We start from the raw sequence: 13,200 nt of genomic DNA, 5'->3' as shown, positions 1-13,200 counted from the left end.
TTGTATACGTGTATAGGGGATAAATGTCTTCAATAAATAATTAAACCCCTTTAACTCCTTAGTGACAAGCCCATAGTGTTTTTACGTCCTAGCCAAGTGAGCTTTAATCCCCGAGGACATAAAAACATGCTTCCTGCGGGGATTAAAGCCACATGGGCTATGAAAGTGACAGCTCCATGCTGTTGGTGCCCAGAGGTAGCAGACAACATGGAGCTGTCATCCCGGGCCGCGTGGAGCAGTCCCTGGCAATGCGATCGGCCGAGCGCATTATAGTGCAAAAAAGTTTTTAAAAAGCTTAAGATTCAGCTGCCCTGATGGATCCAATCCATCAGGGCAGCTGAGATTATTCCCCCCGGTCCTCCATGCTGTCCCGCTGTAAGTCTGATCCTCCGTGACCCGATGCTGCTCTTCTGCGCATGCGCGCCAGGCGTGATTGCATCAGCCGACAAATTTGAAACCTCCTGGCTCCCAGCTCCTGAAGGTGGCCGGGAGGCAGGAGATGTCACCAGGACTGCAGAAAAGTGATCCATCAGGGGAGGTGAAAATACTCACCCAGGTCCTCCGTGATGTTCCCAGGCAATCAGGACCTTCTGCGCATGTGCCGATGTGGCATGCATGCGCAGAAGGCTGGAGAGCCTGGCAAATTTTAAATTTCCCTGCACCCAGCTGTCAAAGATAGCTGAGTGCAGGGAGATGTCACCAGGGACTACTGTATGCGGTTCCTGGTCACATGATCACTGTAATCCATCGGATAACAGTGATCATGGAAGGTTTAAAAGTGAAAAAAAAAAAAGTTTAAAAAGTTTAAGTTTCATCTCCCCTTTCAGATCGTATCCATGAGGGGAGATGAAATTACATACTCATGGTCCCCAGATGGAATCTTTATCCGCGGACCATACCCCGGCTTTGGGACATGAGTCTGTCAGTATAATGGCGGATGGATGCGCAAAAGTCAAGGATTGCCAAGGAAATGTAAAATCTCCCTGCTCCTAGCTAGCAAAGGTAGCCGAGAGCCTGGAGATGTCACGGGTGCCCACGTTGAGCGGTACCTTGTCAAGCAATTGCCGTTATCCAATGGATAACGGCGATCACGTAACAGTTTTTAAAAAGTTGAAGTTTTATCTCCTTTCACCGATGCGATCAGTGAGAGGAGATGAAACATCTTACCAGATGCCTCCGCATTTGAACCTCGACACAATCATCCTCCATGGACCTTCCCCAACTCCTACGCCACAAATATGCCGGACACATTCGCAGGAGCCCGGAAGGGTCTGGGAAATTTGCTCCCGGTGACCAAAGGCTGCCGAGAGCCTGGGGCAGTGACCAGTGGCCTCGTTGAGCAGTCCCCGATCCCGTGATAAAAAAGTAGTGATCTACTATTAGGCCATTCTCACAAGACCAGATAGAAATTACGCATGCATTTGAACTGCGGCAATACACAGATCGATCAAATGCACAGATTACACAATTTCACTCACATTAGCAGGTCGGAATTATGTAATTCACTTGCAGAAAACGCTTGCCTTCCTGCAGTTCCTGGAGCAGCTTGTTGTGTGCCTTCTTTGTGAGACCGTCCCACCTCAGCAAGATTATGAAGCCTCATAGAGCGCCACTTTTTACACCCCATCCCTGCCTCTGGGGTCAAAAAATACCCCCAAAAATGCATGAGAGGAGGAGGGATACCCGATTTTATTGCCCCATGTGCCCATCCCAACCAGGCCCCCCTAATTACCCCTGTCTTTGGACATACCACAGAGTTTACATTATTACTTTTATCTAAGATTTGGGGAATGCTAAAAAGGAAGGGGAGAGATTATTTTTAGGGAGTCAATTTTTTTGCTGCACAAGTGAGCAATGGAATTTTATTCAGTTATGCCCTGAAATCCAATGTGTGTCCCCTCCATTATAGGCCTAGCCATGTGTCCAGGAAGTAGATTAGGGCCACAATGGGTATGTTTCTGAACACGGGACAAACAGGGGTATCCATTTTGGGGTGAAAGTCTTCATTCATAGGTGTGCTGTACAAAAAAAGCTGTTTTTAAAATAACACAATTGCCAAAAAATGAAAGTCGTAATTTTTTTCCTTTGGCTTTGCTTAGAATTATTTAAGAACTGTGTGGTCAAAATATGTAGTACACACCTAGAGTAATTTGTTAAGGGGTCTAGTTTTCAAAATAGGGTCATTTGTGGGGGTTCTTTATCGTTTTGGATGCTCAATGGCTCTACAAGTGGGCAATGGGGCCTGGAATTTATTCAGTTGTACCCTGAAATCCAATAGATGTTCCCTCCATTATAGGCCTGGCCATTTGTCCTGTAAGTAGATTAGGGCCACAATGGGTATGTTTCTGAACACAGGACAAACAGGGGTATCTATTCTGGGGTGCACATTTCTTTATTTATATGTGTTTGGACAAAAAAAAACACCGTATTTAATTTGACACATTTGCCAAAAAATGAAAATCGTAATTATTTCCTTCTGCTTTACTTAGATTCATTCAAAAACTTTGGGATCAAAATACGCAGTACACCCCTAGATGACTTTGTTAAGGGGTCTAGTTTTCAAAATGGGTCATTTGTGGGGGTTCTCTATCGTTTCGGCCACTCAAGGGCTCTACAAGTGGGCAATGGGGACTAAATAACCTTCAAGCAAAATGTCTGTTCTGAAAGCCACTGGTTGCTCCTTTCAGTTTGGGCCCCGTTGTGCATACAGACATAATATTAGGGCCACAATGGGTATGTTTCTGAATACATAACAAACAGGGGTATCCATTTTGGGGTGCAAATTTTAATTTTCATGTGCACTATAGAAAAAAAAACTGCCTTTAAAATGACATATTTGCAAAAATATGAAAAATTATGTTTTCTCCTCTAAATTGCATTAACTCCTGAAAAAAACTGTAGGGTCAAAATACTCATGACACCCCTCAGTGAATACATTAAGGGGTGTAGTTTTTAAAAAGGGGTCATTTGTGGGGGTATCTATCAGGCCTCAGTCACACGGGCGTTTTGATGCATGAATTTTTGAACGCATCAGTTATGCATTCAAAAATTTGCGTGACCAAAGCGGCGAAAAAGTTCCCAGCGTTTATCTGCTCAAAAAGAGTGCTGCCCGCTATCCCCTGCTGTGGCTGTGACAGCTGCAGCAGGGGATTCATTGGATGTGAAACTGTGGTCAATGCGTCCGGCGGCAGCTGCAGCGGCCCCATTGACATACAGAGAACATCACGATCCTCTGCTACGGCTGTGGTAGAGGATTTCTTTATCTCCGCGGGGAGTCCCATTGTCACTGGACACTGTGTCAGCTGTGGCAGAGGAGAGCGATGTTTTCCCATTGAATTCAATGGAGCTGGCAATACAGCCGGCCCAATTGAAAGCAATTGGCTGCCGGCAAGTGCTACATTGATTTTCAGGTAAGCAGGTAAGGGGTTCAAATATAAGTTCTTCCCTGAAAATCAATTCAAAAATGTGTTAAAAAAAAAAGTATACTCACCTCTTTGCAGCTGCTGGGGCTCAGCCGTGTCCAGCCGGCTCTTCTCTTGCACTGAACTGAGGATTTAAAATCCCCGCCTGCTGAAAGGGCTGCCTCTGATTGGCTGAGCATTCTGATCAATCAGAGGCAGCTCTCAGCTATTGAATGACAGCTGAGAGCTACCTCTGATTGGTCCCTGTGCTCAGCCAATCAGAGGCAGCACTCACCCATTCATGATTGCCTCTGATTGGCTGAGCACAGGCAGCTCTCATAATGTACAAAAAATTTAAATGTAAACAAAAACCTTTTTTTTACGCTTTTTCTCATATTAGCATAAAAAATCCACATGTTTGGTATTATCGTGTCTGTAATAATGCATACGATGCGTTGAACTTTCTTTTTATCCTGCACAGCAAAAAGCGTAAAAAACGCAATAAAAGTGATCAAAAAAAGTTGTATGTACCCCAAAATGGTACCAACAAAAAACTACAGCTCGTCTTGCAAAAAATAAGCCCTCACAGAGCTCCGTCCATGGAAAAATAAAAAAGTTATAGGACTTTGAATGCAGCGATTTAGAAAAAAAAAGGATTTCCAAAAAAGGAGTTTTATTGCAGAAAAGTGGAAAAACCTAAAAAAAGTATAAGAATTTTGGTATCATTGTAATTGTACCGACCCGCAGAAAAAATCTATTGTGTTATTTATACTAGATAATTAACGCTTTAAGAAAAAAAAAATCTATGGCAGAATTGATGCGTTTTCTCTCCCTGCGATCATAAAAAAAAAAGTTTTACTATATAGTCTATGTACTCAAAAATGGCACCAATAAAAACTACTGTTCGTCACACAAAAAACAAGCCCTTATACGGCCGGGTCGTTAGAAAAATAAAAAATTATGGCTTTTGAAAAATGGAGATGTCCATAATAGGCCATGTCATTAAGGGGTTAATGTGGAATCACAGGCAGGATTTAAAACATTTTCAATTCCGCAACAAAATTGGCAGGTAAGTTGGTAACCTGAAAATTTTGGTACGGAATTTACTGCGGCTTGAAGTGCGTCATGCAGCCTATTCTGTAACGTGTGAAAGGTCCCTATGAATTTAGCTGCTGTGTCTTTAAGCTCATTAAGGCATATTTTAATTAAAATAATTGCTAACACTGTTAATGCATTTCTTTCTTCTAGGTTGAAGATCTGGTGAAGCATGGCACTGACATCCTGGTTCAGGTGGAACGAGCCTAACTTGAGACTTTCCCAGAGAAATCCTGCCGACATGGTGGTGGAGACATTAATGATGGAGCTGAGCTGGCAAATGAAACAGGCCGAGAAACAGCATCGAGAGAAGGAGAATGAATATAGGAAGATTAAGACTGGGGTGGACTATAGCTGGCTGGTCAGTTACCCGAAACACAGTTATGACATCAGTCCCGTGGAGAGGCTACAGCTGGAGGAGTCCTGCAGCACAATCCATCCATCATACTGTGGACCAGTTATCCTCAGGTAAAGCCTCTCAACAACTGGTAGAAGCCATTGTTAGTTAGGCTCTGGTCACTCTGCTGTCGTGGTTTCTGTTCATAATGCTGTTACAGATCCGTCATATGTCAGATCCATACAGCAGCTGAGCTACCCCATTGATTTATAATGGGTTCCAGAATTATGCATGAAAGCAAAAATGTCATCGGAATCAGGATATTAAAAGGGTATTCTAGTAATATCAAGTTATCCCCGTTCCACGGGACTGGCAGAGAATGGAGAGCAGCGCTAGTGCTCAGCGTGCCATTCTTTACCAGCCACATAGGGGGTCATGGGATCCCTGTTCTAGTGATTAGTGGGGGTCCCAGCGATTGGACCCACACTAATCAGGTAGTTATCCCCTATCCTGTGGATAAGGAATACCCTTTTAATGTTGTCATGGACTTAAATGGAAAGTAACAATCACACAAAGTTTCCATCACTTTGGCGGTAAAGGTATTCTCTAGTTTAGAAAATCCATTTTCATATATTCTGTTTAAGGGGGCATATAGAGAGGGGCAGGGGGGCTGGTCCAAAGTGAAGAACCCTTCTAAGAATTGTGTTGTATTTGGTTTTATTCTTGCCATTAAAAGTGACAGAATTGCTGATGGATCTCCCAACCCAGCCCCAGCCTTAAATGGATTGTCCAGTCCAACATAAACAAAGTATAATTATTGTTACATGATGCAAGTTGTAATATAATAGACTATGGGGGAAAATTTTAAGATTGGCGTTTCATGTCAATCTTAATCTGAAGTGCATTAGAATAAAATGCACCAAATTTATTAAGATGCATCATGGACTGGCCTAAAACAGAAAATTAAATCAATGCCTGCTATGAGTAGGCATGGATTGGCACACAGATTTGTGCCACTTTCAGTCTTTAAGAATAGCAAATCTGTCCAAAAGATTCCTGACCATGTCCCCCTCAAGTTAACCCCACAAACTGCTTTAAATTTTATAGCAAATATAAAAAGGCACCAAACTTATAAAATTTTGTCACCAAAATGGTTACCATGGTGATGGGCAGAGCTGCAACAATTTGTACAACAAATTATGCGCCACTTTGAACAGAGCATGCTCAGAAGGACACTTGGTGATTCTTTGCTTCCCTACTGATAAAAGAGGATTGTTGGCTGCATCACAAAGAGAAGGAGCTGCAGGAGAGCAGCAAACTGAGAGACAGTGTGAGACAGCAGGAGTCTGAGGGTCATGGGAGCCCTGTAATGCAGTAAAGTGTAAGGTGCAACTGAGTACTATAGAGGAGAGAAAGGAGGAGCACAGGCACCTGACTGTGGGCTAACAAACGAGATGCTGAGGATTCCAACTGATGTAGCCAATGTGGAAAGACATCTTCCAGGCGTAGCATCGACTGCAGCAACGTAACTATCCATCTGCTACAGTGGAAAAACAAAAGAACATTGCAGAGTTTCCTTTCCTGAAATTGTAAGTGAGGCCGACCTCATAAAACACCCGACAGTGTGCACACTTAGTGTTAGTTTATAGAGACTGAGCAAGCTTGCTGTTAGGGTAAAGCGATTAGCGCTACTCTTTGAGATGCTGGACTGTGCCAACAGATTCAAATATTTGTCTGAGTTTTGGGATTGTAAATCCTGTCTGGAAAAAGACTGGAATGGTTGGACATTAGTATTAAAGTTTTGTAAACTTCATGAAGATTCCACTGGGAGCAGAGGAGATTCTGCTTTCTACAGACTGTGAGGCAGATTTATTAAACTGTCTAAAATAAAAACTGTCTTTGTTATCTCTAGGAACTCAACACAGTGCAGCTTTCATTTTGTATTCTGCTCTGGTAAAATGAAAGCTGAGCTGTGATTGGTTGCTAGAGACAAATAAGACAGGTTTTTTTTGGACAGTTTCATAAATCTGCGTGAGCGGTCAAGCTCTGATTTACTGTCCTGATAGACTATGGAGAAGTTCTGAATTAACCTTGTAGTTCCTTTATATGTGGTGAGGAATATTGTTGCTTCTTTAAATGCACATATCAGTAATTATCGTTTCTAGTTAGTGATAGTCAGACTCGTATCTCCCTACCGTTAAAGTGGTTTCTAAAACTGTTTTCTTTCAATTCTTTATTTGAAATAAAAGGTTTGTTGTTGTTAGCCGTTTAGTCGTTCACGACCCTCGGCGGCCCTAAAGGCGAGCTCCCTCCGTGTTTTTTTTATTTTGCACTACTTCTAAAAAAAAAGGTTCTAATAAAAGGTTTACTAATTTTAGTAACTTTATACTTTGCATCATAGTCTGCAATTTGAGATGTACCCTACCACCTGCAATGAGCGAACAAATATTTGGGGGAATGTTTTTGTCTGATAACCGGGCTGTTTAATGCCAGGACTGGAACAGGACTGATCAATTGACTTAATTCTGGGAAGAAATAGCTTCCAACCAGTAAATATTTTTTTGTGTATAGCTGACGTTAAATAGGTAGAAGCTGACTCCGATGGTTAGGAAAACATCTTTGGATTTTCATGCCAGAGTGGCTGGACAGCTTTTAAGAGTTATTTTAACCATGAGCTTTTACGACTAATCCATGGGATAAGTGATAAATTCTAGATTGGTGGTGGTGGGGGCATCTGATGGAACACCCACAAATCATTAGAATGGGGTCTTTCTACTGGTAAAGGTAAACAGCTGTGCGCACTCGATCAGCTATTTCTTTACGCCCCATAGGTTTGTATAGAGTAGCAGTGGGCATTCACTCCCCACTGCTCTATCCAGCTGCTCCTCAGTCTTGAAGAGGGAGATGGGTCTCACATTTTAACCCTTTCCAATCCACTGTCTGATGTCTGAAGACATTCTGATTGAAGGCTGTACATCTACGATGTCGGAAGATGTCCGGCAGGGTATTCTTACTGTATATTACTGTCCGCTCTGTTGTCGGGGACCTCTCCAGCATGTCCCATACTGCAGTACTGGCTCTAGCCAGCAGATGGCAGCATTGTATAATTGCAGAAAAAGAAAGCCCCCTAGGAAACCCTGAATCCAAAATTGGATTGCAAAGGGTTAATGAATGTGGGAATCCCAACAGGCAGATAGTTAGGTAACCCATATATTTTCAGACACAGAAGCAATAATTAATCACCCCAACTATTAATACGAACACCTCAATCTTAATTGTAGTTTGCATTACAGACACCATAATGGAAACCAATGGATGCCATGTCAGATCATTAGGGTCCATTGGGCACCATTAATATCCAATGCAAGACTGATAAGTCACAGTTTGTTTTCCGTTTTATTATTCCTATGACAGAGAACAAAAAAAATGGAATTCACAAGCACATGTGAACATCACCTTAGGGGCTTATTCAGACAAATGTATATTTCATCAGTATTTTGAGAGCCAAATCCAGAAGTTTGTTGAAAATACGCAAGTCATGCAAATCTTTCTATTATACTTTCTCTCCACTCCTGGTTTTGGCTCTCAAAATACTGATATAAAATATGTTCGTCTGAATAAGCCCTAGGGTTCGTATACACAGCTGTATTGTGAACGTGTTCTTTACTAGAGTAATACGCAGTGAATAGAACCCATTGATTGGGATAGGTTCGTTCACGCAGCATCTCCTATTTTAGTGCCTATTACGCACCAATATAGCCCGTTGAAATCAATGGGCTTGTTCAGTATGCAGTAAATATGCAGGAAACCTGTGTATTCCCTGCGTATTTAGGCCTCAGTCACACGGGCGCATTGGCACCCGTACAATGGCGCCGATGCGCCCGTGTGACTGCAGGAACGAGACGGACGTACCTGCAGACGGCCGTCTCTCTGCAGCGCCGGAGGAAAGAACACATGACCGGCAATGAAGCCGGTCACATGTTCTTTCCTCCAGCGCTGCAGAGAGACGGCCATCTGCAGGTACGTCTGTCTGCTGGTGTCAGTCACACGGGCGCATCGGCGCCGGTTTACGTTTGCCGATGCGCCTGTGTGACTGAGGCCTTACGCTTGAAACCAAGGGAGTTTAAGGCTTTTTTTGCACACAAAAATATTCAGTGTTTTTGTGTAACACACAAATACTGCAGGTTTCAGCCCATAAATACATTGCGCATTTGCAGGCCGAAACCCATATACAGCCATGTGAATGAGCCCTTAGTAAAGCCAAGTTATTTATATCACCAGTAAACAATCTTTGATTCAAGAATCTTCTGTCTTGCAAATCATCATGCCTCAATTATGGTTTATAAATTTCCAGCATTGCCATGACAACCAGGATCCGGTCATGAAAACGTAATTTAATTTCTTCCACTAACATCCTGGGAGTGAACGCTGTATTTTATACTCATTATAATAAATACGAAGAGTCGTATCTGACAAATTCTAGAAATGTTTAATCTAGATAATCTAATAAAGATGTAAAAAAGAAAACATAAATCCACAAATATGTAAAAAATGTAAATTAGATTACTCTTAAAGAGACACTAAACAGGAGAGCAGCTACGTAAGACACCAGTATTATAAATGGCCTATAGTGGATGGGGGCCTGAAATAGCTTTTATATTGTCCTGCAAGTAGTGCTTCTCCCAATAACACCATGACCCTAAACAGCATATATGTACGCCCTTCAGTGGCGTGGCTTGTATGGAGCTCGCCTGGGAGCCGTGTTTCCTGTTTACAGCCTGTCTGGACACCCAACTGTTTCTTCTAATTCTTCATTATTTTAACTGAGATATTGCTGTTCTATGGAGGGAGGGATGCAGCTACTTAAAAACTTTTATTGATGTTCTGTCTTATCACAGACCATCTAGGGACCATTATTCCTAAGTGTCTGCCCCAATTTTCTATCATTGTCTTGCCCTACTATGCAGCGCCTTCTTTGTTTTAATTATAGCTAAAACAATCCCCTAAGTGAAGAAAAGATCGCAAGTTCAAGTCCCCTCTGAGGGCTTAAAAAAACAAAAATAAATGAAAAAAGGTAAAAAAAACTCCTTTCCCATATTTATACAAAAAAAATTCAAACAAAAAACATATTTGGCATCGCCATATCCCAAAATGCCTGATCTGTCAAAAGTACTCATTATTTATCCCGCATAGTGAACTTCATCAGAAAAAAAAAAAATAACACCAGAATTCTACTTTTTTTATCACCCCGCCTCCACATAAAAATTTTATAAAACACGATCAAAAAGGCATATTTATACAAAAAAAATTCAAAACAAAAAACATATTTGGCATCGCCATATCCCAAAATGCCTGATCTGTCAAAAGTACTCATTATTTATCCCGCATGGTGAACTTCAGCAGAAAAAAAATAAAAAATAACACCAGAATTCTACTTTTTTTTTTTAATCACCCCGCCTCCAAATAAAAATTTTATAAAACGCAATCAAAAAGACATATGTCGTCTAAAGTAGTACCAGTAGAAAGCACGGTTGTTCCACGAAAAACAAGCCCTCACACAACCCCATCGATTGAAAGATTTAAAAAGTTAGAAAACAGTCCAGAGAACAATAATAAATTTGGTATTGTAATCGTTAACACGTCATTTTTGCCATAGTGTATACACCATAAAAACAATATTGTGCTTTTTTTCTATTTTAGATTTTTTTTGCATTATATGGTACATTAAATAGTACAATTGAAAAATACAACTCGGCCCACAAAAAAACAAGTTCACATAGCTGCGTCGACAGAAAAGGTAGATTAGCTTTACTGGTAATCCTGTTTTCAGCAAGTCTCCACGACAGCACCAGGTGAGATTATCTTCCCTTCATAGGACAGAAAGCATACCGAGAAGTTTAAAGGCTCCCCCCTTCCTATTCTCCTCAGTATTTAAACAAAAAGACCTGTCAGGGGTAGGACTGTAAATCTAAATTAACTTATCCTCCCCATTGTAGGGAAACTCTAAGAAGAAAAATCCAAAGAAAATCTTGAACCGGGGGGGGGGGGGGGGGGGGGGGGGGGAATATTCTGGCGTAGTTGTGCAGACTTCCTGAAAACAGGATTACCTGGCTAATCTACCTTTCCTAATCATCTCCACGACAGCACCAGGTGATGTGTGCGGATTTTTCCACACTGCGGCCCTGCATCTTTGGTCCAGGAAAGCAGGAGCATGTTCTGCCCAAGAAGAAGCCTTTGCTCTTGTGGAATGAGCCTTAAGATTTCTTGGAACAGGTCTATCTGATACCCTATAAGCCTCCGTAATGGCTGATCGGATCCACCTGCCAATCAAGCTCTTAGCCGCTTTTTTGCCCCTATTATTTCCTTGAAACTGCAAAAATAATTTTTCGTCTCTTCTCCACTGATCCATGGCAGAAATATACTGTAATACTGCCCTTCTCACATCCAGGCAGTGATATACTTGTACCTTCCCACTTTTTGGGTTGTTACAGAATGACAGAATAATTATCTCTTGAGATCCGTGGAAAAAAGAATCTGCCTTGGGGAAAAACAAGGGGTCTAACTGGAACACTATCAGCCTTGCGATCCATATGATCTTTAAGGTGAGTAGCGTCCTCAAAGGGAAGTGAAGTATATCTAGCCACCTTAGCGACCTGAACGTCGACCTTAGGAACCGTGTCCTAGTCGGAGCAGATTTTTTCCAAAAGGGGGTAGCGTCTCTTAATACTCCTATATCTACCACCTGAATCTGGCCTTTTCCATTCCTTTTGGATCATTTTAGGGATATTCTTGTGAACTGGAAAAGTAGGTCTCTGCCGCTCCCCCAGACTCCCAAAAACCTCATCCTGGATTGATCTTGGTTCTCTAGGCTCCTCTATACCCAGTGTACCCCTTATGGCTCTGATTAGCTCCCCTATATCTTTAGGGTTAAACAAAAACATCTAGTATTCCACCTCATTGGAGGACTCCAAAAAAGATTCCTCTAATTCCTCCTTAGAGAAAGTAACACTCTCTGAACCTGAGACTATATCCTCGCTATGAGGTCTCCTGCAGGTTCTGGGGATAGAGGGGGGTGGACTGCTCTAAGAAGCCAAAGCCGTGTGGACCTGACCCTCCACTAATATCTTAATGTCATTCAAAAGCCCTGCTGATTCATCTTTTACAAGCTGGGCAATGCAAATTTTGCACAGAATCTTGTCATAATCCTGCGATAAACTCCTCCAAGAGGAAACACATTTTTTTGGTTTTGCTTTAACAGACGCTGCTGCAGATTTATCCGCCTGTTAAACAAACATAACAAGGCAGTAAATCCATGTGCAGTAAACCATTGACTTCTGTGAAGGTGCCGCACTGGCTACTTCCAACACCAGAGGTACCACCCTGTACAGGGTTCTCAGGTCCCGGAGCACTCATACTTTAGATAGGGATCGCTAAAGGAGTCTCTTAGTGCAGCACGACACTTTTCCTGAGCTTGGCACCACTCTTCTGGCGTTCTCTCTGCTCTTTTTTTCGAATTTGCCGCCCCTGACTTCCTGCATCCGCCCCTGGTGTCCTGCGTAACATGACATCACCGGGCACGAGAACTTAACAGTCTCTGGCATTGACTTCACTGTGACCAGGAACTGTTAGGCAAAGTTTGCATCCACAAGGCTTTCCAAGCCCTTGTCCCTTTTGCTGTGGCTTAAGGGCGGACTCCACTTTTGTTCCAAACAAATATGAGGTCGGGTTCTCTCCTGCACTAAAGGGAACAATCAAATGGTATTGCCAGTGGTCAGGTGCCAAAGTCCTTTCTGTCCCACAGAGTGGGCGTTGTGCTCATCTCCTACCAGCTTCTGGCCTTGTCTCTAGCTAGGCTTGCTCATGGGCAAATCCCGCTTCTATCCTCCACTAGACTAGAAACTGCTTCTTCTATATGTAGAGGCAGGGGTGTTACTATAAAGGGTGCAGGGGATGCGGTTGCACCCGGGCCCAGGAGCCTCGGGGGGCCCATAAGGCCTCTTTTCTCCATATAGGGAGCCCAGTACTATGTGTAAAGCATTATAGTTGGGGGCCCCATTCCAGGTTTTGCATTAGGGCCCAGGAGCTTCAAGTTACGCCTCTGTCTAGAGGGTATTGCTTAACAATGCTAGTACCGCCCTTATGCCCACAGCACCATCCGACTACCCCAATCCCAGTGCCTGAGGGTGCAAACACATAATAAAACAAAATGTAAAACATTAAATTACTGCTGCACCCCTTACATTAGTACAACATGACGGGCAAGTTTTGGAAAAAAAAGTGCCCCTGGAGAACCCATTTATATCTGCGCCATATATTTTGGAGCATGGTCCTTAACAGGCGAATAAGTTGAATCTATACTGTTTGATG

At 42.6% G+C, this 13,200-nt stretch overlaps 1 protein-coding gene across 3 annotated transcripts in view; it reads left to right on the top strand.

The window, feature by feature from the left end:
* The window catches only part of RD3 (RD3 regulator of GUCY2D), a 46,857-nt gene that overhangs the window by 22,422 nt on the left and 11,235 nt on the right, over positions 1–13,200 (top strand). For all 3 annotated transcript variants that reach the window (XM_066594507.1, XM_066594508.1, XM_066594509.1), the window contains one exon: positions 4,650–4,964. In XM_066594507.1, the coding sequence (XP_066450604.1) occupies positions 4,669–4,964 (296 nt within the window). In that variant the 5' untranslated portion in view covers positions 4,650–4,668. The remainder of the gene's footprint in view (positions 1–4,649; positions 4,965–13,200) is intronic.

The sequence above is a fragment of the Eleutherodactylus coqui genome, chromosome 3 (genome assembly GCF_035609145.1).
Source record: "Eleutherodactylus coqui strain aEleCoq1 chromosome 3, aEleCoq1.hap1, whole genome shotgun sequence".
NCBI classification, from domain to species: domain Eukaryota; kingdom Metazoa; phylum Chordata; class Amphibia; order Anura; family Eleutherodactylidae; genus Eleutherodactylus; species Eleutherodactylus coqui.
Note: the sequence above shows the minus strand (reverse complement) of the source record. Positions and strands in the feature narration are given on the sequence as shown.